The sequence below is a fragment of the Lonchura striata genome, chromosome 2 (assembly GCF_046129695.1).
Source record: "Lonchura striata isolate bLonStr1 chromosome 2, bLonStr1.mat, whole genome shotgun sequence".
Taxonomy (NCBI): Eukaryota; Metazoa; Chordata; class Aves; order Passeriformes; family Estrildidae; genus Lonchura; species Lonchura striata.
This window is the reverse complement of record NC_134604.1, coordinates 59,683,701-59,710,487: the sequence shown is the minus strand read 5'-3', so window position 1 is coordinate 59,710,487 and position 26,787 is coordinate 59,683,701. Positions and strand designations below refer to the sequence as shown.

At 38.2% G+C, this 26,787-nt stretch overlaps 1 protein-coding gene across 4 annotated transcripts in view; it reads right to left on the bottom strand.

Moving 5' to 3' along the window:
* The window catches only part of AKAP11 (A-kinase anchoring protein 11), a 43,192-nt gene extending 16,405 nt beyond the window's left edge, over positions 1-26,787 (bottom strand). For all 4 annotated transcript variants that reach the window (XM_021530822.2, XM_021530823.2, XM_021530826.2 and 1 more), the window contains exons 1-7: positions 26,680-26,787; positions 18,115-18,222; positions 12,538-12,654; positions 9,340-9,387; positions 7,811-7,945; positions 6,667-6,931; positions 1,612-6,265 (exon numbers count right to left, since the gene is read on the bottom strand). In XM_021530822.2, the coding sequence (XP_021386497.2) occupies positions 1,612-6,265; positions 6,667-6,931; positions 7,811-7,945; positions 9,340-9,387; positions 12,538-12,654; positions 18,115-18,174 (5,279 nt within the window). In that variant the 5' untranslated portion in view covers positions 18,175-18,222; positions 26,680-26,787. The remainder of the gene's footprint in view (positions 1-1,611; positions 6,266-6,666; positions 6,932-7,810; positions 7,946-9,339; positions 9,388-12,537; positions 12,655-18,114; positions 18,223-26,679) is intronic.

The following is a 26,787-nucleotide window of genomic DNA, read 5'->3' as shown; positions in this document are numbered from 1 at the left end:
CAACCATACCCCATAGAAGTTAATCATTAGAAGACACTTCAAAATTTCATTTAAAGAAGTTTGAATTCCTTATTAAAACAAACAAACAAACCAACAAAAAAAAACCTTACAAAACAAGAATATGCAGTAATGAACTAACTTTCATGTGCACACTATGATTATCTATCTATATGTATATATGAAGCAGTAGGAAGTTCAAGAAAAATGATCAGCCTACTCCCACATAGCAAGCAGACACAGTAACATTCACAATTTTAAAAGGCAACCTTAACCACATCATTCCTAACACTTTGCTCCAGTGAGCATAAATTTGCACAAATATGTTCCTGAACTGGAACCTATCAGGGTAATAAAAAAGGTAATTTTTCCCATTTTTATTTACTGTTATACCAGCACCAGCTGTCTACATGACAAAAGGCTGTTTCTCAAGGATCATATGCATTACATACCACACACTAGATGACAATAGAAGAAACATTTATAAATTCACAGCAAAATTCTAATAATACATCCTTGCCCCAAATTTAATAATAAACAGTATCTCTTTGAACCCTGCATTTTGTTGTTGGCATATTCTAATTAGAATTTTTAAAAATAGTGTCACCTTTGATACCATAGGTATAGAAAAACATCAGCACATGACTTTCTTATTTCATCACACATCAAGTAAAGACTCAACTCTGCTGTGCAAAGACCAACAATATACTCAAGAGCACTTTTATGCTGTTAGTATGTATGTATTTCATACCAAACTTTGAAAAATTTAGTTTAGTCCCACTATGGCCTTTAGCCACTGAAAGGACAAAAATCAATTTATTGTTCATCATGATACCCCTCAAGAAACCAGTGTGAGGAATTCCCCTCCAAAAAAAAAAAAAAGTAGTAGCAATATAATTATTACTTCAAAATGAAAAAAAAAGCATAATCTGTTTTGCGAAACAGTTGCTCGCCACAAATTTACTGTGGCAAATAGTTCCTATTTATAGACCCAATAAATGAAACAATATGTTACTCTTTGCTAAATACACAAGAATTTCAAAGTCAATTCCTTCATTATTGTATTATTATTTTATAAGCAGAAGTATGGTTTAGTAATTTGCTTTTTCTTACAGTAACAGGTTAGTTTTTCTTCTTTTTTTTTCCTAGTAGTAAAGACACTATCACAACACAGCCATAATAAAAAACAAATTAAGTTTTCATACTATAAAGCAATGGCTCATTTGACCAGCATCAGATGTTGAAGAGGAAGTATGAACAGGGAACAAACCTGGATTCTGTCATGGCTCATAGATCAACAAAACCTATAAGGGCTAGCATATGCAACTGTAGGTATTATTTTGAAGTTGAAACAAAAAGTTCCACTTATTAGCCACCTACTGGAACATATGTGTGCTAATATACATAGTATCCTTGATTTCAAGCTCACATAAGTGAAAAAAAGCTTTTTTTCCCTAGTTCTGAGTCATTTAAATATAAGAAGAAGAAAAAAGAAAACATTCACAGCATGTCTTTCTAAGAAAATACATATTAAAATTCCTTCTGAGCACATGTTTGTGTTAACAATCCTTTCTCTGGTACAAAATGCAAAAAATAAGAGAAAATTAATATTACCTTATGGTAACTGCCTGACCAATATTAGTCATAGCTGATGTCATTATTTCAGTAGTAAGGCCTTCAGCAAAACTGACTCCATCTTGTCCAATACCACTGTCAGCTGTCAGACTTGTGTAACTCAGCTCTCCTTCTGCTTTCTCTACGGCTGCAGTAGCCCCCTTGTCAGAAAACACTGTCCTCTGTTCTACATCAACATGAATTCTGGGAATATCAAGCTGAAACACTCTTGAATTTTGACAGGCACTACCCAATCCAGAATGAAGAAAATGCCTCACTGGAATGCAGGATCCTTGTGCAGGTAGATGATGGGACATACTTTCTGTACAGTGCCGATGTTCCTTCATACTGCAGCATCTACACACAGTTCCAGGAAAAGGAGACAGTTTCTCAGTGTACGAGAGCTTATCCCCATTTTTTCTGTTTCCAGCCACACGGAGAACAGCTGACTCTAAACTCATTTCTAGAGTATCATCTGCTACTTTTCTAGCATATTGTTCTATAGCTTGAATTATACCTTCACTGTAGCCATTTTCATTTATATTACCTGTACTATGATAGAGTTTATGATCTGGGGAGAAAGGAAGAAATGTTCTAGAAAACCGTGTTTTAATGAGATCCTCTGTGACTTCATCAAATTCAGTCTTTTTATACAGACAGGAATCTGTAAGAGACTTTGGCAAACATGCTCCAGACATTTTCAGTTTCTTCCTGACATCACAAGTGATACTGTGAGCAAGGGATTCAGAAAAATGTAACAGCTCTGTACATTCCATTCTCTGTGTGCAGACACTCCTCTCGAACATTTGGCCTTCACAGCGATGAATGCTGCTTTTCACCTGCTGTACTGCATCTTTATTTCCTGCTTTGATCAGCTCCAGCTTACCATTTACCTGTGAATTTTGCCCAGGAAATGTCTTTCTGCTGTATCTGAATTTGGTTTTTCTAGCAGCTTGTTGCAAGCCCGATTTGATAGACCTGTAAGCAAGTCTGCTGGCGTACTGATCCACTAACAGCTCAGCGTTACCTCCTTCTCTTTTCAGTACCCGGATAACATGATCTGCATACTCGTCAGTCACACTTTCACAGCTTGGGTACTTGGAAGTCAAACCTGTCGTGCCTGAACCTTGCGGTAAAGGAAGCCCAGGTGAATCTCTCTCCCCCAGCCACTGGTCCTGTACTGGGCCACACCATTCTTTTGAATTACCATCTTTATCACCTTTACTCATGTAAAAGCAATCCACGTGGCAGTTAACCCGCTTCAACCTCAACAGCCTGCAATGCCTTGATTTCACTACCTTCTTGGCCTCATTGATGACTTTTCCTGCCATATCCCCTGCATAATTCCACAAGGAATTGCAAGTCTCTTCTGGGATATTTACAAATGCATTATATCTACATCTTTTCTTTTGCATTCCTAACTGAGCCTGCCTGCCAGCTTCTCTTTCATTTGTTTTACCACCTAAATGGGAAGCAGCCATTTCAGTTGCTACTGAAATTATGTGGCTAGCTAGGCAATCTGCATACTGAATTGCTTTTGCTGAATGTGCCTCTTTCTCAACAGGCATTTCAGGATGATCTTCATCTTCACTACTTTCCACTTCTTCAGAAAGCGACCACATGAGTTTCAGCATAAATTCCTCATTTTCCAAAGAGTCGTGTTCAGTTTCAGACAAATCGGTAGTGGATGGATTGTAGGGTGTAGAAGGTGGTGTTGCAGGTGCAAATTCCTTTGCTAATTCTCCCTTGAGTTTCTTGGACAGTTTTTTTAGGTTCCTTTCAGAACTATGTTGACATGGTACTAGTGGAGTTGGTGGGGGTGTATTGGGCATTAAACAAGTATTTCCATGTTTCAAGCCTGATTTTTCTTCCATCTGCGAAGCACCTTCACTGCCAAACATCTCTGAAGGAAAGCTATTTGCATGCAGAAAACAATCAGTCTGCCTGTAATTGAAAGCTCCTGCTGATAGTTTCTGGGTATCGGTTTTTTTGGAAGGCTTGTTTAAGCATGTTATCGAACAGCTTCCTGTGTCAGTACAGTCCTCTAGAACATGCCTACCCAAAGGTACAGTGGAACAAGGAGGTGGTGATTTTGAAGAAAAATGGTTTCCTTTTTGTTCCTGACAACACTCTTTAGATTCTAAAATACACTGAACAGAATGAGTTGGAGTAGGAAATTTACATGGATTATTCAAAGGCAACTGCTGTTCCACAATTATAGAAACATTACTTTGTTTCTCAGCTTCTTGCTTCTTTATCACACATTGTTTTTCTCGATTGGTATCTCTGTAACTCTGTGAGTTCACATTACATGTTAAACTCTCACTGGTGTTGCATAACACAGTTTTACTTTCTTCCACAGATTGTTTTACTACATACTTGGCCAAATGATCTGCAAACATGCTCCTGGGGGAGCCTTCACCAGTATCTTGCACATAAGGCTTTTTATCTATGACTTTTCTTGTTAAAAAATCTGAATATTCTTCTACTGCTTTTGTTACTCTAGATGAGGTTATGGTTTCATAAGCTTCATTTACTATCATATCTACCATAGTTCCAGAGAAAGCATTAATGCCTTTTGACCCACTTGTTAATTCTGAATTACTGTTCATTCCAGATCTGTTATTTGTTAGTTTGGTATCATTCTGGTTACAGAAGACAGATGGAGTACTTTCTGTACTATGACTGTGATCCGAAGTTAGATAAATATTTCTGAAAGAAGCAAATTCCTCCTCTCTTGTTCTGCTTGTGAAAAATGAATGAGTGGAGTCTTTGAATATTTTTGTACTGTCATCAGCATTTGGAACAGTGGATACTTTCACTTTGTAAGCATCAGAGGAAACCTGCTGCTGACAAAGGGCTCTTCCAGCTAAGGGCACAGGTATTGAACTCACAACACCAGAGGTACAAAAAAGAGCTTGCTGTACTGTATATTCTTTCTTGGAGTCTTGGATTGGCTTTTGTGCTATCCTATCATTAAAATTAGGAGAAACTGTGGAAGTCTGTGTTGACTCTAACATACTTTCTGCACTTACATATTTGATATTGTCCATGGAAACACTAATGGCTGCTTGTGTTGTGAAGATCACATCAACCTGAGATAGTTCAATAAAAGCCTCCTGAATGACAGATTCAGACAAATCTCGGGCATAGGATCTTACCACTTTGTTTTCATAATCAAATGATGAGGACTGTGTAGTAGGTGTTGATGGATATGAAAACTGGCATACTTCCATAATTCCTTCAAACACAAGTTCTTCAGCAAGGTCTGCTGCAAACCGTGCAACAGTGTTGTTAAATATTTGTTTCTTTACCTGATGCAATTCTTTCAAAGCACCAGTTATAGCTTCACTCACCAAAAAGTTTGCTATGCCATTAATGGCACGCTCCTTCAGCGAGATTGCTCTACGTCTTCCAATCTCATAGAAGGCCATTTGAAAGACTGAAGAAGTCAACCTAGAAGCCAAATGGCAAAGTGCATTTGTGCATGAAGAAACACCTTTTTGGAGGTCCTTAAATGCATTGCCAAAACTTTTTTCAACCAATTCAGTTGCAAACTTTTGAATGCTATCTCTTATCATTAATGACTTATGTTTAGATTTTGTTTGCTTCTCTGGTTCCTTACTAGTTTTCATTTTGAGATCTGCAGCTTGCCTCTTCTTCCCTTTTAAAGACACACTTTTGTGTTTTGAATCATTCTCTGCACACATTTGCTCTGATGAGGACTCAGAAAAAAAACCAGAACCCAGTATTTCACATGAAACACTGTCAGCATATGCTGAATAACTGTTATAAGCTGCATCACGGTGACTTTGACCTGTGCCATCTCCACCAAGATTAATTCGACACAAGCATTCGGAAGAACCACAACTCCCCAGGGGGCTGAAGGCTGATGTTCGGATGGGGCTGAAGAAGCCTCCATTCTCTTCCGCTGATGTTTTAACCGGCCGAGGGGAATCCGGGACCTCGAAGACGCTGCTGTATGGTGATTCTGGCTTACGAGGAGTTGGCTTCTTTACATTGGCTGGAAGAGTGGGACGATCAAACTTGAATTTCTGAGGATTCATTGTAATATTTGCAGAAGACAATTTTTCATGTGCAGTCCTCCTCTTCTGGGCAAGATTCCCTAGGATGGGATCCCTAATAATTTTACAAGAGTTTTCCAAGGCTTGTTCCAGCTCATCAAACTGATCAAAACTATCAAAAAATTCACTCACTTCTGAGTCTGAATCCTCTATACCATCTTTTACTACTGGAATTTTTGGCAGCTGAAGTTTTGCCTTCAAGCTTTTTTGATACCCTTCTTCATCTAAGAAAATGATGGGGCTTGGGCTGGAGCAATCTGACTCAGAGGATTCAGCTGGAGAGGAAGAAAACAATGTTTTACGTAAAAAATTAACACCTTGATCAGAAGAATTATATGGCTTATAGAAACTCCTTTGTATCCAAGGATCAGAAATTGAGGTTGTAACTGAATTCTTTACTGAGGGCAGCTCCTTAAGTCCCAAAATATTAATCAAGGTAGAAGATCTGGCAGATGATTTTCGTTGTGCAGAACTTACAACTATCTTTGAGTCAACAGCTTCTAAACATTGAGCAGGGACAGTCTGTGAAGCAGCATCTCGATGGTTTTCAGAAGTAAAGCTGTATGTACCTGAACAAAAAAGAAAAAAGGTAAAAAGAGATTGCTTCAAAACCAAGAATTTCCACAGAACTACAGCAAACCGGACAGATTTTAATGTCAACTTCTGGGTTTACTATTGTTACAAAATGCTAGCTCATCTTTCATGATTAAAGCAATCTTTCATTATCTTTAAATACTATTAAACATATCTAATCACTGACAAATTAATGTATTTTTTAGCACACAAAGTAGAACAAGATTTTATTTGATATCCATTTGACACTGAGATTAGAACAATTTTTTTTAGAATCACTTTTGTTCATGAGTTGGTAAACTATTGTGAAAGAGCAAAAAATTAATTTTTCAATTGCATAATATCCCTTACAGCCTAAATTTCAAATACCAACTTCTACAAGTGTGCAAGAACTTACCAGCACATAGTATTTTTGAAGGTTCATCTTCATCTAAGTGTTCGAAAGCAGTGACAAAATCATCTTCAATTGAAGAAACTGACTGATTGGTGTCATCATCTTCTCCATGGGTTGACGCTGTTTGATGTTTTTGTAAAGAGTTTATTTCCACTGAATATCTTATGCCTGCAGTATACTTGCTTAGCAAGGTGAATATATAATCAACTTTGATCCTTGGGAATGAAGGAGACAGTCTCATCACACAGAACAATTCAGGAAGCTGGTTCTTGAAAAAGAGAGCAAAAAGAAAACAAACAGAGCAATCTTCAAGGGATCCATTCAATGTATTTTTATGAAAAGTAATTTAAAAATATTTAAATACAAGGAAATGAATGCAACAGTTTGTGTAGAGTGATACCTAGAATGACTTCTTTAGTTTTCTAAGGTCTACATTCTGAATAAATCATTGCAATAATGTAACACAACCATGATAACATGTACTCAATAATCTATTAAAAATTTGTGGAGGAACACAGTATTTTAGAGCATGTTTATGCCATATAATGTTTCATTTTATACGATATCTGTTTCTTCAACGTACTTTTAATCTTACATGCAATGTTTGTAATTGGAAAGAACATAATTAGCATGGGGATAATAGGAACAATATAATAGGATAATATAATAGGATAATATAATAGGACAATTATTCCTATAACAATAGGAACAATAAAAATAATTAAAATTATGTCATTAACGGCATTCATAATTTTTTTTTTAAGAAAAGCGATCACTGAGTTTTATGAACACTGGACATTCCCTTAATTTTGGGCACATCTTTTTCCAAAAAAAAGTCCGCTGAAGATGAAAGCTATCTGAGCAGAGCAGATAGGTAAGCTGACAAATTTCATATTCTTTCCAAATTGGCAGTGAAAGGGACTATAGCCTAACAGAAGCATAGGATCAGCACCACAATTAAATATTTGTTAAATATTTTCTGTAATCAATACAACACAGTTTATATTCAAGAAACAACAGAAATATAATATTAATACTATTGTGGCTAAGATAGCCCAAAACCAAAAGCAAGACAAGGTGTAATAAGACTAAACTCTTTAGGCAAAATGTAATGCTTCTGACATGCAAGAAGACACAAAAAGTTTACCTGATGTTTCATGACATAAGATTTTGCTGAGGTTTTCTTTAAGTCTTTTAGAAAAACAGCTTCATTTTCTTTTAATTTGTGCAACTGGAGTGATTTCAGAATATCTGGAAGCTCTACAGAAACAGCTGACAGCTCCTGAATTTAAATAAAAACATTGAGAACACAAAATCAAAAAAAAAAGAATGCAAATGACAACGGGGTTGATTTCATACCTTCCCTAAATCCTAACAGCTGCAAATTCTAGTAAAGTTTTTCTTTTATTCCCTATTTCTTACTCTATCCCTCACTTACTCTCTCAAACTGTAAAGCTTGTGTACGCAAGATGTAATTCAGTCCATACTTGGAAGATGCCTAAAAGTCATAAAGGAGAATCTTGAAAGTGCTGAAAAGCAGCTGCACGTCCTACAAAATACCCAACTACACTGATCTCGGCTAATGATGGTTCTCAGTGGATCTCTATATGATCTTTGTCTGCTTTATTGGAACAGCATTCTAGCTCCCTATCACAAAAACATTAACAAGGCACTTCTTTAATATGACCTTGGACAATCTTTAGATTTATCTAATACAGAAGAGGACAATGGGACAGTTACAATTTTTTTCCAATAGTCCAAACACTACTGATCCCTATGGTTCAAAGCAAATCTCCACAAACCTGTTCTGTCCAACTTTCTCTACATTCCATCTAACTCTAAACAATCAAACAGTTCTTACCCATACTTGAAAGAATGTTTAGTATTATAATTTGAAGAATTAGCAACATTGATCTAATATGGAACACAAATGGATGCAAAGTTTCTGTTTTATACTTTAAAACATCAGTGAACTATGAAAAGCAATCTCTACTAAGATCTAGACAGAGAAGAAACATGGAATTTTACTGAGAACATGTATGTTATGAATTATACTGATATGTAAATTTCATAAGAAGGCTAAATCCTTAACTTATGAAAATGGTACATCACAACACTCATAGTTTGCTACATTCCACCTTTTAAAATAATATTTCCTTATCTAAATGTCCAGAATAACATCTTAAGGCATAATCACAATACTGACTTCTAAACCATCATCAGCAATTCACAGCTAGAGGTCAGGTCAGTAAAATTTAGTTTCACACATGCAACTGCACCATATCAATAAGCACAACTCAACTAAGGGTAAGATAACAAGCCAAAATACTGATACACAAAAATTTTTAACAATGACAACAAAATCCAAACCAAAAAAAAGCACCCACAAAAAACACAAGCAACTGAGGCCCTTCCCACGCAAACACCCCCCTGCACTACATTTAAGTTGTTCTAGAGCATCCTAATACAAAGGCTGGCCCAGGTAACATTGTAAATATATATAAAACATTAATTATCATATTAAAATAATTACTTTCAACCTTTCAATGATATTTGAAATTTAGGCTTTTAAATACTCAAGATACATCTATTCCATTTCTTGAACACCAAATTTCCTCCATCTAAAAATTTAGCTTATACTTAGAAGAAATTTTCCAATATAGATATATACTGTACCTGCAAGTGAACAGTATCCATCCCTTGTGCAAAACCTATAAATGTAATCTGAAAAATAAGTAGATGAGTACATTCAAGTACAGTAATTTTTTTCTTGTTGTTTCCTGCAGATATTTAAGAGTTAAAAATTCAGCAGACTAAGTTAAAGCTTCACTTTACTGCCACAAAAACCATACCTTAGGGCAGCACAGCTTGCTCAAACTGTAGCACACAGTCATACATAAAGAATGGTAATGCTATATTATTTGACTTGAGAAAGGTTAGATCAGACTGAAGAGCATATACAACATTTCAAACTCACTACACAGGAATTGTTCTAGTGGCTGGTATATACATAGCAACATATAAAAGCCTCATTACATCTGTTAAAATAAAGACAATTTTGCAAAGATCAGTGCTCATCCGTCCTTGCTTCAGGCTGGGCACATATAAAACAGTTTCAGTCTGAAATCTGTCCATGCTGATAAACTGTTACACATTTGGATATACTGAATAGAGCATAGTGCCAACACATTATGCAATGTACCATGTAAATTGATTAGCCTGAGGACAAAACACGACAGATTACTTAAGCCACATGTTTGCATGCCATTGCCAAGTAAAAAACTGTAACATAAAAGAACTAAAATATTCAAACTACCAAATAAAATAAAATAAAATAAAAAAGGTCTTATCAGGCTCAGGAACCTAAAGTATGCCAGAAATATCAGTTTTACCTCAGGTTTTTGTGCTTGTGGACAAGGGAGATATTTTATCACATATTGTCCCTCTCTTCTGTCTACAGGTGTTTTGTACCATTCAAAACAAACAGACTGAAGAGAGTCAGTCATTGCTCAAACTTGTTTCAAACATCAGATTTCCTTAGTTCACATTTATTATTTCCCTAACAACAAATCCAGAGGCCATCTGCACACTCAAAAAATACCAAGACGCTTATTTTCAAAACAAGGTTGTCAGAAAATAAGCTTTGCTTCCATTTTGTAGATACGGAATAAAGCACAGAGACTAAATATTTCCACTGATGTTTGAAATTTAGTTTTATATGCATTCCATATTTTCAGAGCACTATGCAATAGACTGATTTTTAAGCCCTATCTCATAAATTTGCAGCAGCTACTCCAGTTACTCCAAAGAACATCACTATGTTTATACTGATATATTATTAAATGGTTCAGCTACCTGCTTTTATATACACAGAATCTCTCTAAATACAGAGCTAGAAAAAATAAATGACCAGAAATATATTTTGAACTTTTTTTTTTGTTTTGAATTTGTTCTTTCAAAGTGTGAGTAAAAAAGAAACCACGAACTTTATTTTCAACTGCAATCATACTATGAAAAATTCTGTCTTGTTTATTTCAGGGGTTATTATCCTGGAAAAAAAGATCTTATTCTTCCAGTTAATATTTTCCTGCTTACATCCACTTATCTTTATGTCAGGTATGACAAGATAATAAAGGAAATAATGCTTCTCCCTAGTATTCCAAATAGTTCCAGACAAATTACACGCAGCACTGTATTCACTGTGTTAGCTGTGAAACAATCCTGTTTGAGCAATGTTACTCTTCAACTCCTACACCTTCTCTTCAATTCCTACATAATTCATCTGCACAACATCTGCAGGACATTCTTCAACTTCTACATTTTTTATCTGTACAGCTGTCAAAGAGACCACTACTGACTCCATCTATTTTTGCTTCAATGATGAAGCTAATCTGGATATCTTTATTGTGATCAAACTCCAGGTCTCACATAAAAAAAAATCACTTTTAATACCTTGAACATGTCAGAAGTTAATACATCAGTTCCAAAGTTGTTGGGGAGTAGGCCAAGGAAATAAAAAGTTCATCACAAGTACTTTCTTTAAAAATAAGTGTATAAGACACTGTATTTGAAGGCTATCTTAAGCCATGGGTACAAAGGAAATGGTACAGGAGAAACTAAATTTTGGTTTTCTCAAGTCTGAGTTCTTCTAACATCATCTCATCATATAAGTGTCTTTTTCCTGTATTTTCATAAGAAAAAATACCTGTTCTGTGACAGGATATTGACCCTTTTACATTTCAACCAGAGGGCTCTTAATTGCTTGATGTCCTAAGGTAACTAAATATAGGCAACTATCTTTCTCCACAGGGACTATCACTGTAGGCATATAAAACATGTTCCCAGCTATTTGTCAGGTATTTTCCACAAGACAAAAAACTTTCCTTGATTCTAAAGCATGGTCTGCCTGATCAGATAAAGACAAGGTTTTGCTCACACTTCCACTGCACAACTCTTCCTCCTTACCTTAATCTGTCATAGCTTTCATCCTTCACAAATTCAGTTTCTTGCCTGTTCCCCAAATATCTCAACCCCTGACTGTATCCATTCAGTTACACAACCTCTGGTGTTGTCCAGGCAACCATAACTCATTAATCTGCCTCTTGCTACTGCTTATGCAATTATCACTCTCCCCTAACCACCTCCTCGGTTGTTTTTGCTTCAATTCTCCCCATCTCAGCTTCTCTGCATGGCTTGCTCAGGTCAGCCTCTCCTTCTCTGAGCTCCTTGTTTGACCTGTCAACTACTAATCAGAAGTCTTGTACAATCCATAATCCAAGTTACATGGTATACACTGCTCTTACGTTTTTCTTTTCCCTTTGGGGAAGTTGTTGTTAGTCTTGTAACTCAAACAGTTCTAGTAATTCCTCCTTACAGCTTCAGATTTACCTATATAGTCCCCCATTTTGTCAGGTCTACTTCATCCAGACCTTGTCCAGCCTTCAGACCATTCATAATCACATAAAGTAAGTCTAGACCTGCAATTTTGAGGCTTCAGCTTTTATCTTCAGACCTGAATCAAAGTGTTCTGCTACTTTGTTAGGATATCATCTATATATCCTAGATAACAGCAGTGCTCACAAATGCAGTACACCCAAGTCATCTATTTACACACCCTGGTTTTCTAGTTTCACAAATCCTCTAAAGCAGAGAAATGTCACCTTGACATTTCAAATGTCAGCTTGAAATGTTACAGCCTTTTTAAGACTTCAGTGACTAAATTCAAGAATGACAATAGGGGGCATAGATTTTTAAGGCCAGTAACTTGCAGCATTGTTCATATTTACTATCCTGCAGCTTTCCATACTGTTTCAAGAGATACTTTTTCTATCATAGCCACAAAATATATATATAAGTGGTAATATTATGGCAAACCTCAATAGTATTTTCTTGCTCTTCCTGATTTAAGCATTCCTCTGCTGATACATTGCATAACTCTTTCCTGCTGTGTAGTAGTGACTTCATAGAGTGCAGGACACTTTCACCAAAACTCTGAAAAACAATGAAAAAAAATTTAAGAAAACAATGTTTCAGCTTTATGGTCCATCCATCTATTCCCTATTCTCCACAAGTTTGGCTATTCTTATTATTATTTAAAATTATTTTGTACCTAAATCACCAGGTTTGAAGTTTAAATTTACTTCAGAACATGAAGCTGAAGCATATAAATTTTCTTCAATAAATACTTTTATTCCAAAATAATTTGACATTCTGTATTTAAAAAAAAAAAAGGAAAGATGAGAACACACAGAAAAAAAAGAAAAGATGAATCCAAGAAGCAACTCAAATCCTATCTATTCCTTGCATTGTAGCCTCTATATGGAACTTTTGTATCATCATTTCCTTAAATAGGATGAAAATCAATTTTAGCCGAGAAAAGTAGTGGAGGTGGCTTCAGAAGTCAGAGGGGAAGAAAACAAACTAACAAACAAAAATAACCGAGAAAATCTACATACACTCTTTCCCATTCCATGAAGAATATAAAACAACAGTAACTTAATTCCATATTAATACTTCTTGCAACATTTCTTGTAATTACAGTTATGGTGACATGCAAGCACCCAGGGATGGCTAAAAAAGGCTGAAGAATCCAAGACTTTCTCCCAGCATAACAAACCATAGCAGAACAAAAGAATCAACACTATGAAGGCAAATAAGACTACAGAACAACAAAAACTGTTCACTCAGCTTGTAAAAAAGACAATATAATCTCAATTGTTTTTAGGAAGTCAGCAATCTCTTCTTTTTTAATTTAAAATTTTCATCTTCTCTAGCAAATTGGAAGGTTAAGAAGACAAATAAGAACATCAGATGGTTAAAAATTATTAACCCAACAATTATTCTCTACAAGACTGCCCTGTTAAAAATGACATGATAAATCAATTTGTCCAACTTATGACAAAGTATTTCAAATTTGCCTAGCTTCTCAAACAACAGCAGAAGTGCTAGATAGCCAAATTTGGACACAGAATGTTTTGAATCCCTTTATAGTAAAAACTGATTCTATATATTACATTAAACCACAATAAAGTTGTTTTTTTTTTTTGTTTTGTATAAAAGCAGTATCAAATGCTACTATGTTGAAAGCCAAATTATTAGAGCAGGGCCAGTGTCACTGTGATTGTGTTAATGGCAACACAAAATTAGGAAAGCAGTTCTAGAATGAACAGACAAAAGCAAAACAGAATTTCAGGATATTTGAAATTGCCAAAATATATTTCAGAATGTTAGCCAACAAGGCTCAGACTTCCACACTGACAGCCAAGGTCAAGTGCCACTGAAGAAGTCAAAACAGGAATTTTTATATAAAAGTAACAGCTGAACTATTTCTTAAAGTATTTTAGGCAGTTATTGGGTCATTTTAAATAAATTAATGACATGCTCACCTAATTTCCACTTTTATCTATTCCCTTGCCCCTACATGTTCAGCTACAATTTACTCCCACTTTGTACTTTCCTAAGAATGCTGTCAGTGCCTTTCTCTGATTCTCTGGATCTTCCAAATTTACAGCAGGCTACAATACCAATTGTTGCTCAAAGACTGTTCCCTGGTAATTCTTTGATTCATCTTGTACAAAGTGATTTGTGAAGCCAAACAAGCATGTTGAAATATCTCATTTTCAGCTTTCACAGTAATTCAATTCAATGTCATAACATTCAAAATAATAATTAAGGGAAAAAAAAGAAATTCATAATACATGATCTGCTAATTTTCTGCAAGCCAACAGTGCTCCAGTTTGAGCACTGAAGGGATCATTGTTATTCTCTAGTTGGCTTTTCTAAAGCTACAAACTATTACACACACCTTGTTCATAAACAAGTACCTTTCCCTAGTTCAACATCTGAAAGGTAGAACGGGTAACTAACAACCAGAGCATGATATGAGGAAATACTGAGGTGAAGGACAATTCAAGATTTTGGAGAATATTAAGTTGAAGTGAGAGAAAAATAAAATGAAACAACTGTAAAAATCTCCCTAAGGTCTGGAAGGACCATCATTCAAGACTATATGCAGTTCTGGTAGCACATGGTGGCACTATGCAACTGAAGAGATAAAATATCCATAGCTAAAATGAGGAGGAATTAAGTGACATATGTTTTTCAGATCATATTAATGAATATAAAAAGAACTCAGAATGTGAAAATAATAACCATACGGAAATTAATAGGCACACTAAGTACACAGAAGAAAAAATCCCATCCACTTGGACTTGCACAGATCACTTAAATATATGAAGCATTAACAAAACCAGACAAAGAATTAACTAAAAGAGCTGGTTTTGGAAATGAAGATTTGCCCAGATGGAGATAATAAAGGGAGGGTTTTGAGAAGAGTTGATATAGGTGAGTAAGTAAGTAACTTCTTCAAAATTTATCTTGAGACTGATGTCAAGCATCATCATCATTAATAAATTTAATGAGGAAAAGAAGTAAAGATGAAATAAAGACTGTTGATAATTTGAAGTAAGCAGGTGTCATCATCTAAGAAGGAAAACAGCAAATCATACGGAAAGAACTTGCTCAGCATGACTGTTTTAAAAAACAACCATAAGAAATACAAAGTTGTGTTCTTAAAAACTAAAATCAAGCTTTAAAATTGAATTGCAAATTCACAAGCTGGGAAGTAAAATACCTTAACTGACTTCTTGATCATGGCATAGCAATGAGTGAACAGTCAGTATGATAATGCACTGAAAATAGCAAACACACATTCTTTAACACGCATCCTCTAGTGAAAGAACTGACATCAGAATCACTGAGAAGGACATCCTGTGTAATTGCACATACAGTATTATCCACATGTAAAAAGAAGATTAACTCATAACAAGCAGAGAAACTAGGACTATGAAGGATAATCACTGGAACGCAGAGGCTTTCATATACAAGCAGACTAAAGCCTTCGTTTACACAGTTTTTAAAAACCAAGGCTAACAGAGGACAGATCATCAATTGTAAAAAAATAAGTAGGGTGAACATCAGCAAAGGAATAGAAATTATTCAAGCAGAAGAATAAGGATATCCATAAACAAACAGGTATAAATTTGTTGTATCTTTAGCCTGAAATTTTTAAGTCTTAGTTATTACTGCAGTGTGGCTCAAAATAACAAAACCAGCAGTAGGTTTGAGGGAAGGTGTTTTAAAGCCCTCATTAACTGAGAGGCTATATATAGTAACCTTTTGATATTCTTATTGTTATCAAAATTGTGCTTGTGAGAGCAGAGGACTAGACCCTGAATTTCAGAGAAATCCTCCTATCCAAAAGGAGGATTTTTTTATAACTACTACACTTCCAATGTACATCAGCATATGGGCAAAGAACACCCAAGCAATCTATAAAGCTCTGCTTGGTAGGCCTCTAGGACTTAGTATTCTTTTCTCACATAAATTCTTGCAAGAAATCCTATTTCATTCACAAGCACAGATTTCAAATGTACTAATTTTTGCCAGGGAAAAATCAAAAATACTGTCAAGGTGCTCCAACATGAGCAGTGGAAATCCTTGTCACACCTTTAGTTCAGCTGAGCAAAAAAGATTTCCATTGTTCCAGCAAATAGAGAAGTCATTATCAACAAATCCATCACAGTACATCGGAGGAGATATCTGGTCTCATGAAATGTTTTATAAAACAACTGCTTTCTAATATTTCAAACAACCTTTAAGATGCCACAATCTCTAGAGAAATTATGTGCAGTACTGGACAGTCACACTTCCTCTGCTTTTAAGTAACAAAGCAGTTCTTCCTGATTTCATCTGCTCTAAGATTTAAAGGGACTGAGTATTCTGAGGTAATTTTGTAAAAATAGAAACTAAGGCTTTATATATGCACACCATAACTGTGCTCTGACTTTAAAGAGCTACTTCTGCAACAATTCCTGTTAGCTGTGACAAAGTATTACGAAGAGAACAGGAATCAGACTTCAATCTTCTGTAAATCAATAGAAAGTGAAACAGTTCTGACCCCTCTACTGCCTGGCTCTATGAGAATGAAAGTTCCACACCATAATCTAAATAGACACCTCACAGGTAAACATCCAGAGGAGACAGCCACAGATCAAAACAATAGAGTCTGGCTGCAGGAAGATCCAGAATTCTGCAGGAAGGGTTGAATTAACGTTTCTAGAACCACACAGTCCAGAATGCCTAATAGCAAATAGTGGAGCACTTCACAGTGGTAATATTTTAAGCAGCTATTAGAATCAGTGAGGAACCACTGGTCACTGTCATTAGAGAGATGCTTCTGTAACCCACAGGTCTAAAAACCTGGTGGGGCAGGGAGGGTGGTATTTGTTTTGTTTAGTAAATTGAAACAGAAAAACAAATAAAGGGCAGATTTTATAAGTCCTTTAAAAGTAAGTTTATGTTTAGGTTAAGGATGCAAAATTATTTGACTGTAGTTGAATATTTCTGTTTGAGCTGGAGAGTCCTTAAACAAATAAAATACAAGGTTTTATACCATGTGTCTTAAAGTGAAAGATTATCATCCATAATTACAAACTGCTTAATGTATGGCAGTTAGCATTCCATGTCAGGACCTGGAACAACTGACTACCAGCCTGGCTGCCCCACAACACCTTCCCTCTGCCTTCAAACTGGACATATACAACAGACACTGTTTCTTTAAACAACAAAATCTGCTCTTGAAATAAAATAATGTAATTTTCCCATGATAAGATGCTTCCTTGCTCAGTTTCTCCTCTTACTGTTGCAGTAACTTGCAAATAAGGAAGTTATTAATAACCAAAGAAGGCATAGAAAATTGCTCATCTGTGTTCAACTACCTAGAAAAATATGGTTAGACAAATAAATTTGTTCCTTCAGGATAAGCTGCAACTTTCACTTAAGAGCTTATAGAAGTTGCAAGAAAATTTCAGGAATGGTATTTATGTTCTCCAGTTGAAGTGACAAAATTAAAAAAAAAGAAATAAACTTAATTTAATATTAGAAATCCCCACCAATATCTTTTGTAAGTGCTAGATACATTTATTTTTCACCAAGGCACTTTCTAAATGTTCATGCAAAAAGAAGGACAAACCAGACAAGACACCACGATCTAATGACAATATAAGTAAGTCCAATACAGGCTTCACAGAATTCAATATAGTCATATTTTAATTTATTACATATAAATTCAAAAAAATCTGCTCTAAAATAAAAGCTATATTCTAATAAGCAAAATGAATTCTACAAAATTAATACATCACAATGTTATCACATCATCTTGAAAGACAAAAGCACCCTTTTCTTAAATGATAATGTCTCTTCAGTTGAGTTACACTAAATATACCAGAATGCAAAGCAAAAGCAATTCTTTTGTCTCTCTGAAATGTCAACCAAAATTAAAACATATTTAAACCCCTCCCCCCACAAAAAGCCAAATAAACCAGTTCACTTGCTTCATTATTAGATCGAAAAACTCTGAAATACTTTATTTATTTAAGTACAGATAATTACCTTTTCAACAGATATTCTTGATTTCATGTGCTTGCCCTGAGCCCTGGAGTACATGTCCATGATCTTATCAATCTTGGTATTTGATGAAAGATGTCAGCTCAAAAATGCCTGCAAAAACCATTCATATTTGATTACTTTATATTTATCCATTTAGTTCACATCTGCTCTAAAAATGCAAGTAGACAAAACAAGAAACAATAAAAACAATAAAAAGCTTTTAAAGATTAAACAGTATACCATCCATACTGACAGCGGCCTTTAAAAAAGTACTGCCTTAATGACCTTCAAAACACATCATGAAACGCAGAACACAGACACTTAGCAGTTAAGTTTCAATGTTTTCCTTTAACTAGAATTTCAAGGCTGCATTGGGGGTGGGGAGGAACATTACATTAAATATTGATTCACTGTCACTCACACGCTGGAAGGTTTTTCAGCAGGTTCCTGTACAATACAATGCACTGCAACCACCCTTTACAATCTCGGAAGGCAAACGTACAGCTCACCCACCCAGCCAACGGGCCCAGCCACGTCTGTCACCCGGAGGTACTACAGCCTAACGTGGATCATCACTCTTGTTCCCTGGGTCTGCTCTGGGCAGCCAGGATCTGCTGGCAACACACTGCAGACCACATGCATTTACCAGCACTCCCAATTGAGCAGGTCACAAGAGTTTCTGCTTGAGTCAGCTGCCCTTATTTAGCCTAAGTCTAATTCTAACAACAAGAAGATAAAAAAACAGCTATGAATGTATTTATTTCAAGTTTCCCTCTTTAACCAGCAGGAGTGATGTTTCATTCATCTTGGCAGCCACCAAAATAGGCAATAAATATAGACTGTTAATAAAGACAGAAAACATGTAGTGAGCTTTTAAGTTCTGTGGAAGTTTTAATACTTAATCTTTTCCCATGGTCACACAATTTAATCGGGAAAAAGAACTCCTAGACTATATAAAACAAATGAGTCAAGGAGCAAGTGCATGTAAAAATGACTGCAAAGATAAAGAAAATAAACACCACAACATCAGAGTATGGGTCTTCACATGACTGACCAGCTGGTTTTGTCTATCTCATCTCAAGCATACTTAACCTTTATATGAGAAATAAAGTTTTATATGGGTTTGATCTTGAGCATAAGTCATTTAAATAAGAAGATCAGTAGTATCATCAAGTAACTACCTTCCTCCACTCCAGCACCTCTAAAAGTAAAACTTCACGAATACAATAGCAAGAGATTACTAGGTACATCTGTACCTAAGAGATTATTATTCAGTACAATGTGAATACATTTCACTTTGATTTCTGCTTACTTTCACAAAGATGAACTTGTTAAAATCTTACAAAAGAAGTTAAACTTAGGCAAATAAATTGCAACATTTTCATCTCTAGAGGACAGCTTCTCTCAACTGGATGCTTAAAGTTTGGAAAATTCAGACAATTACATGAAGCAGCCAGGTGCATGATCCACAGATTACAGATATAATATATAAGTATAATAAATACAAATAAAAAATTAATTTCACAGTAAAAACTATGGCTAGAAGACTAAACACAACAATGATTCTGCTAAAACTCACGTGCTTAAATTTAAAAAATCCATAAAGCAGTATTGCATAATAAAAAGATATCCACTTCACCTGTCCCTACTGCTCAACCTTAAATGGCTAATCCAATAAAAACTTAAAGCATATTGGGGAAATACTTTTAAACATTCCTTGTCCTAAGAAAAAGCCATCTACAGAAAGAGTTGGTTTTTCACATAGATACTTCAGCTTTACATTTTTGGATGGATCCCTCCTTGCAGCAATTTTAACAAAGCTCAATGCAGCATGCTATGGAGATGAGATGACCTTTTAACTTTGTTGGGTGCTGCAGTGTTTACTCAGGCACAGCAGTTCACAGTTACAATGTAAACTGCCTTCAGGTTAAGTATTTTCCTGTGTCACCTGCTACTAAACTCTGGAGACCTAAACATCAACCTGTAGGGTCCTAATATATACACCTATATTATACCACCTACAGAATCTCTGCTCTCTGTCACGCACTTCAGAGAAATCTGAAGGGTCCCACTTGCCCAACAATTCAGCAAAACGTGAAGGTTTTCTTTTTAATATGTAAAATTATTATCCATTTTTAATACAACAATGATTCAATCACATGAGAAGTACACAAACATTAATACTAAATGAAAAGGAAGTGAAAGTACTGACAACAAAACAGCCTGGAAGTAGCTAATTTGTATAAATAAAACCCACAATTTAAAATTGCTTTTACTTCTGGATATTGAATTTGACTATTAAATTTAATTTCCTCCTATTGTTAACTCAAAAAAGGGAATAAATGGCAGAAGCATTGGATATTAGAGGAACAGGACTTTCCTGTTACTCAGTAACTATTGTCAGACACCAAAAAAAGGGGAGAAATTGATCACACAATTAATTATTGAACACTTGTACCATCTTTACCTTTTCAGCAAGTTGGATCACCTTAAATGCACACAGCATGGGCAACACACAAGAGGAGTTGGAAGCCTCTGTGCCGCTAGGAAGCTACAACTTAGTTGCCATTACTGAAACTTGGAGGGAAAAATCCCACAGCTGGAGTGTGGCTGTGGATGGCTAAAGCCTGTTAAGAAAGAAGGGACAGGCTAGGAAGGAGTGGCTGAATGCTGCTCTCCACAAGAAATGGATAGAGTGTGAAGAGCTGTCTCTGAAGAACAGCCATGAGCAGGCTGAAAGCATATTGGCAAAAGAAACAAAATAAGGTATCAAGTCAACCTGGTGGTTGATCCAGGGAAGCCTACTAAGGAAGCCTTCTTGCTCCTTCTTGCCTCCAGGAGGCATCATGCTCACAGACTCTTGTCATGCTGGAGGTCTTCAACCACCCCAAAATCTACTGAAAAAACAGCACCAGAAAGCTATTTTAGGAGAAGACTCCTGGAATGCAGGGAGGATAGCTTCTTAAGACACATAATAAGACAATCCTGACCAGAAGGGATGCAACACTTGACCTGTTAGTCACCAACCCAAGTGATCTAATCAGAGGTGACAAGCTTGGTGGAAGCCTGGGCCACAGGAGTCACACATTGGTGGTGTTTGCAGCCCTGAGAAACATGGAACAGGCAAGGAGTACATTCAGGACCCTAAATTTTGGAAGAACACACTTCTGGCTGTTCAAGGAGCTAAATCACATAGGACCCCCTGGGAAACTCTCCTCAGAGATATGGGAGCAGGACAGAAGTGGCAGATCTTTAAGGACGCTTTCAATAAAGCCCAAGAGATACCAATCCCTGGGTGTAAGAAATCAGGAAAGGAAGGTATTGGACTGGCATTGCTGAGCTGAGAGCAAACTAAGAGCAGCTGAGCTCAAACTACAGGGCAAGTAGGAGATGAACAGACAGCAGAAGCAGGGACAAGTATTCTGGGAAGAGTACAAGGATGCTTCCTAGTTTTGCAGGGATGAGGTCAGAGGCCAAGATGAGGTTGAAGCTGAACTTGGCAAGAGATGCAAAGAACAAGAAGGGCTTCTACAGCTATGTCAGAGAAAAATGGAAGGTCAAAGAAAATGCACTCTCACCAACAAACACAACCAGCAAACTGGTAACAACAGATGAGACGGCTGAGGTACTCATCAACTTCTTTGCCTCAGTCTTCACTGCCAACCTTCCTTCCCACACCTCTCCAGAGGATGAACTGGAGGTGCAAAGAAATCGTGTCTGCTACCACCTGAGGAACTTGAATGTACGTACATAAGTCTATATGACCTGTGGAGACGCATCCCAGACTTCTGAGAGAATTGGCTGATGTAGTTACCAAGTCACTCCATCATATCTGAAAAGTTATGGCAATCAGGTGACTGGAAAATGGGAAACATTGTATCCATCTTAACAAAGGGTAGAAAGGCAGATCCTGGGAACTATTGACCTGTCGGTCTCACCTCTGTGCCTGAGAAAATCACGGAACAGATGCTCCTAGAAGCTGTGCTAAGACACATGGAGACATGGAGGTGATTCAGAACAGCCAGCACAAGGGTAAGTCCTGCCTGACCAGCCTGGCTGCCTCCTATGATGGAACAATTGCATCAGGGGACAATGAAAGAGCTACAGGTGTCCTCTATCTGGACATCCATAAGGCTTTTGACATAATCCCCCAAAACATCCTTCTCTCCAAATTGGAGAGATGGATTTGATGGATGGAATGTTCAGTGGATAAGAAGCTGGTTGGGTGGACCCATCCAGAAGAGAGTATTCAACAATTCAGTGTCCAGATGGACACTGGTGACAAGTGGTGTCCCGCAGCAGTTCACAGGAAGACCAACGTTATTTAGGATCTTCATTAATGACATAGACCAAGTGAATCAAGTGCACCCTCAGCAAACTTGCAGATGACACCAAGCTGAATGATGTGGTTGACATGCCTAAGGGATGGGATATTATCAAGAAGGGCATGGATAAGCTCAAGCAGTAGAACCATATGAAATTCATCAGGTTCAACAAGACCACACTCAAGGTCCTGCACCTGGGTTGGGAAAATTTCCAGTGCAAATACAAGCTGTAGAATTAAGAAGCTGATTAAGAGCAGCCCTGAGAAGAATGACTTGGGGGAGTGGTGGTGGACAAGAAAATGGACATGACCCAGCAATGTGTGAGCACAACCCAAAAAGCCAACCACGTCCTGGGCTGCAGGAGTAGCCACCAGGGTGATTCACTGATTTGGTGAAACCCCACCTGCAGTGCTGCATGCAGCTCTGGGGTCCTCAGTGCAGGACACATGCGGACCTGCTGGAGCAGATCCAAAGCAGGGTCACAAAAACAATCTGAGGGAAGGAGCACCTCTGCTATGAAGACAGGATGGGAGAGTGGGAGTTGTTCAGCCTAGAGAAGGCTTTGGGAAGACCTTACAGAAGTGTTTCAATATTTAAGTGCACCTTTATAAGAATGACAAACTTCTGAGCAGCACCTGTTGTAATGGAACAAGGAGGAATGGCTTTAGACTACAAGAGAGTAGGTTTAGATTAGATACAAGAAATCTTCTACAATGAAGGTGGTGAGGCACTAACACAGGCTGTCTGGGGGTTGTCGGTGGCCCATCCCTGGAAACATTCAAGATCAGGCTGGGCAGAGCTCTGAGCAACCTGTTCTAACTATACATGTTCCTGCTCTCTGCAGGGTAATTGGACAAGATGGGCTTTAAAGATCCCTTCTAGACCAAAGTACTCTATAAATTTATAAACCCATTTTTCCAGTGAATTGCTGAAGAACACTCTTCTCATCAGAGCATGTAATAACCATTTAGCTACCTCTTCTGTATGCACGTATCCTTGTTTGAATATATGTAAGGAGAAAAATTAAATAATCAGCTTAAGGGAATCCAACAGGAATTGTGCTATGGATTTATACTCCTTGTGTAAGTCTATCCCATGCCTAAATTTACTTTAAGTCAGTGTGTATTGACAAACCTTAGCTGGCAGAAAAGAAGAAACTTTATCTATTATCTGTAAATGTGCTGAGTAAATCTCTTCAATTGCTACAGAGGCATATGTGGACATGTGCACACCTATTTTCAACACATACAGGTTATGACAAATTTGAACAATAAATTTAAAATATATGTAATATGGCCTTATTAAATCTAAATTTCAAATAAAAAGTTCCAGGCAACGACAATAGTATATCTATATTATGTTGTTAAAAGGAGGTGGTTTTAGTACTACTAGAGCAAAAATAGACAACTTTCTTTTAAAAAAAGAGTACTTTTTTTTGTCTTCAGCACATGGACCTGAATTAGCCTACAAAACTCTGATGATGATTTGCAAAAGCCGGGCTTAATGAAACCCTCAGCTTTGAATGATTCATTCTAAATATGAAATTTAAAAATACCTTAAGAACAGCACTCTTTCAGAATCAAAATCATCAAGGCTGGAAGAGGCCTACATGATTATCTAGCCTAACAATCCATTTCCTCTCATCCTGTCACTGCAGGCATGGCAGAAGAGACTGGCCCCCACCTCATTACACCCTGTTTTAGGTGGTTATAGAGAGCAAAGAGGTCTCCTCCATGCCTCCTCTTCTCCAGGCTAAGCACCTTCAGCCATAAGATGTGTTCTACACCGCTCATGAGCTTTGCTGCCCTTTTCCAGATGTGCTCCAGTGTCTCAATGTCCTTTTGGAAGTGAGGGGCGCAAAACTGAACATAGGATGCAAGATGTGACTTACCAGTTCCAAGTACAGGGGGACAATCCCTGCCCTGGTCCTGCTGGCCACACTATTGCTGTTACAGGCCAGGATGCCATTGGCCTTCTTGGCCACCTGGGGACACCCTGGCTCGTGTTCAGCTACTGTCAACCAGAACGCTCAAGTCCCTTTCTGCCAAACAGTTTTACAGCCACTCTCCCCACAGCCTGCAGCATGGAGTGGGGTTGTTGTGACCCAAGTGCAAGACCCAGCACTCAGCCCTGTTGAACCTCATACCACTGGCCTCAGCCCACTGATCCAGCCTGTCCAGGTCTACACACAGAGCCCTCCTACTCTCAAGTAGTTCAACACTCCCATCCAACCTGGTGCTGTCAGCAGACTTCCTGAGGGTGCACTCAATCCCCATGTCCAGATCACCAATAAAGATGTTAAACAGGACTTGCCCCAGAACTGACCTCTGGGGACACCACTAATGACCGGCCTCCAGCAGGGTTTAGCTCCATTCACCACCACTCTGTGCATCCAGCCAGTTTTTTATCCACAGAAGAGTACTCCCACCCAAGCCATGAGCAGCCAGGTTTTCTAGCAGGATGCAGTGGGAGATGGTGTCAAACACCTTACTGAAGTCAAGACAGACATCATCTACAGCCTTTCCCTCATCTAAGTGGGTGACTTTGTCATAGAAGTAGATCAGATTAGTCAAGCAGAACCTTCCTTTTGTAAATTTGTATTGGTTGGGCCTGATTCCCTGGTTGTCCTGCATGTGTATTTATAACCTTACCAAACAATTGCTATTAAAAACCAAATAAAGCAAGTCTACACCGACAAGCAGGTAGAATATTCTAATGGATCCTTCTCTATTTATCATTTCTAATGATTTATCAGTTTCACTGATCAGGTCAGCAGTCTTGAAAGTCCAGGTATGAAACACAAGTTGTCTTAACCACAGCTACCCACAACAAAAGCAAAACACATCAAAAGTGAGCAAAATACACCATTTAGGTAAGCAATAATGACAGGCCGGGTCCTCCTTTTCTTGCTTGGTTTTAATTCTCTTACATTGTATTTCTGTCACACAGAAGCAGTAATTTCAAAAGAATCAATCATTTTCTTTTCCTACATCATCACTAGCTAGTCATCACCCACAGCCTCCCCCCAGTCCCGGGTCTCGACTCTTAAATACTTCCTGGGAAAAAAAATGTTATGTTGATGTACTAGGGCTATCCACTGGTCTGGATTTTGTGGCTTATGCAATTAACCTTTAAGTTTCTGTACTTCAGTCTGTTATTTTGTACATGACAGAACCACATCCAGTAAGGTGGGGCTATTATTTTCTAAGCTGCAGCATTTTCTCAAGAAAACTTACTCCCACCTAGAGAAAATTTCACCAGAGAATACCTTGTTTAGTTCTCAAGGATTAATTAAATATAGGTAGTACCACCACTAAAATCTAACTATACGATTCTGAAATCTTACAAACATGAACCATGTATGACTCTTCCAAGTGTAACCTGAATAAATTTTGAACATTGTTACCATTTATTTCAGTATCACTGATCTTTTTCAGATACAATGTAAGTGGCATTCTTCCCTCCCTATCTCACTCTGGCAATACATCAGAGAAGAGAAGGCTGTATCTTTAAATACAGTTCGGATCTACAGCTAACCCTTTTTTTTTCCTTTTGCATACTGGATTTCTTTTGGAAACCAGAGAAAAGTACTTTGGTCGTAATAAGAGAGCCAAAGAAAGCCCCTCAAAAGAGCCAAGAAAGCAAAGGAGGAACGCTCCTTGTTCTCCTCCCCTGGGGGAGAAGAGGAACTGGGAGGAGGACATGCGGCGGGAGGGAGGGAGGGAAGGAGGGCGAGGAGACACTTCTACAGCGAAATGTTGAGAGCAGGCTGAGCTTACTTAACCCGTGCGCACCGACGGCAACCCAAACAATGCAGGAGGGAACGTGAGCTCACGGAGCCTCCGTGCACGGACTAGGACTGCACAAGCACGAGTCACTCAGCTCCCAGCGGAGACTGCGGACCGACATCCCGGCCCACGGGGACATCGGGGCCGTGGGACGGCGATGCCCGCACGCTGGGTCCGGAGCGAAGCGCTGCGCTGCCCCCTCCCCAGCTCGGGTCACCCCGGCCTCGCCCCCGGGCCGCTCCCCGTCACCCGCGGGAGCTGCGCTGCCCCAGGGGACCCTTCCCTGGGAAGGGCGGCAGCGGATGCGGCTCCCCGGCAGCCCGCGGGCGACCTGTGGCAGCGAGCCCCAGCTGACAGGCCGGCGGCGGCGCCCCGCCCTGCGCCCGAGCTCCCCAGCAGGGCGGCCCGCGGGGCAGCGACCGCAGGGGGTGGGAAGAAGAGCGGGCGCCGCGTACCTGTGGCTGTCGCCGGGAGCGCCGCCGCCTCCTCAGCGCCCGCCGCCCGCGGCCATGGCCCCGCAGCGGCGCGGCCCGGAGCGCCCGACCGGCCCCGCCGCCCCCGCC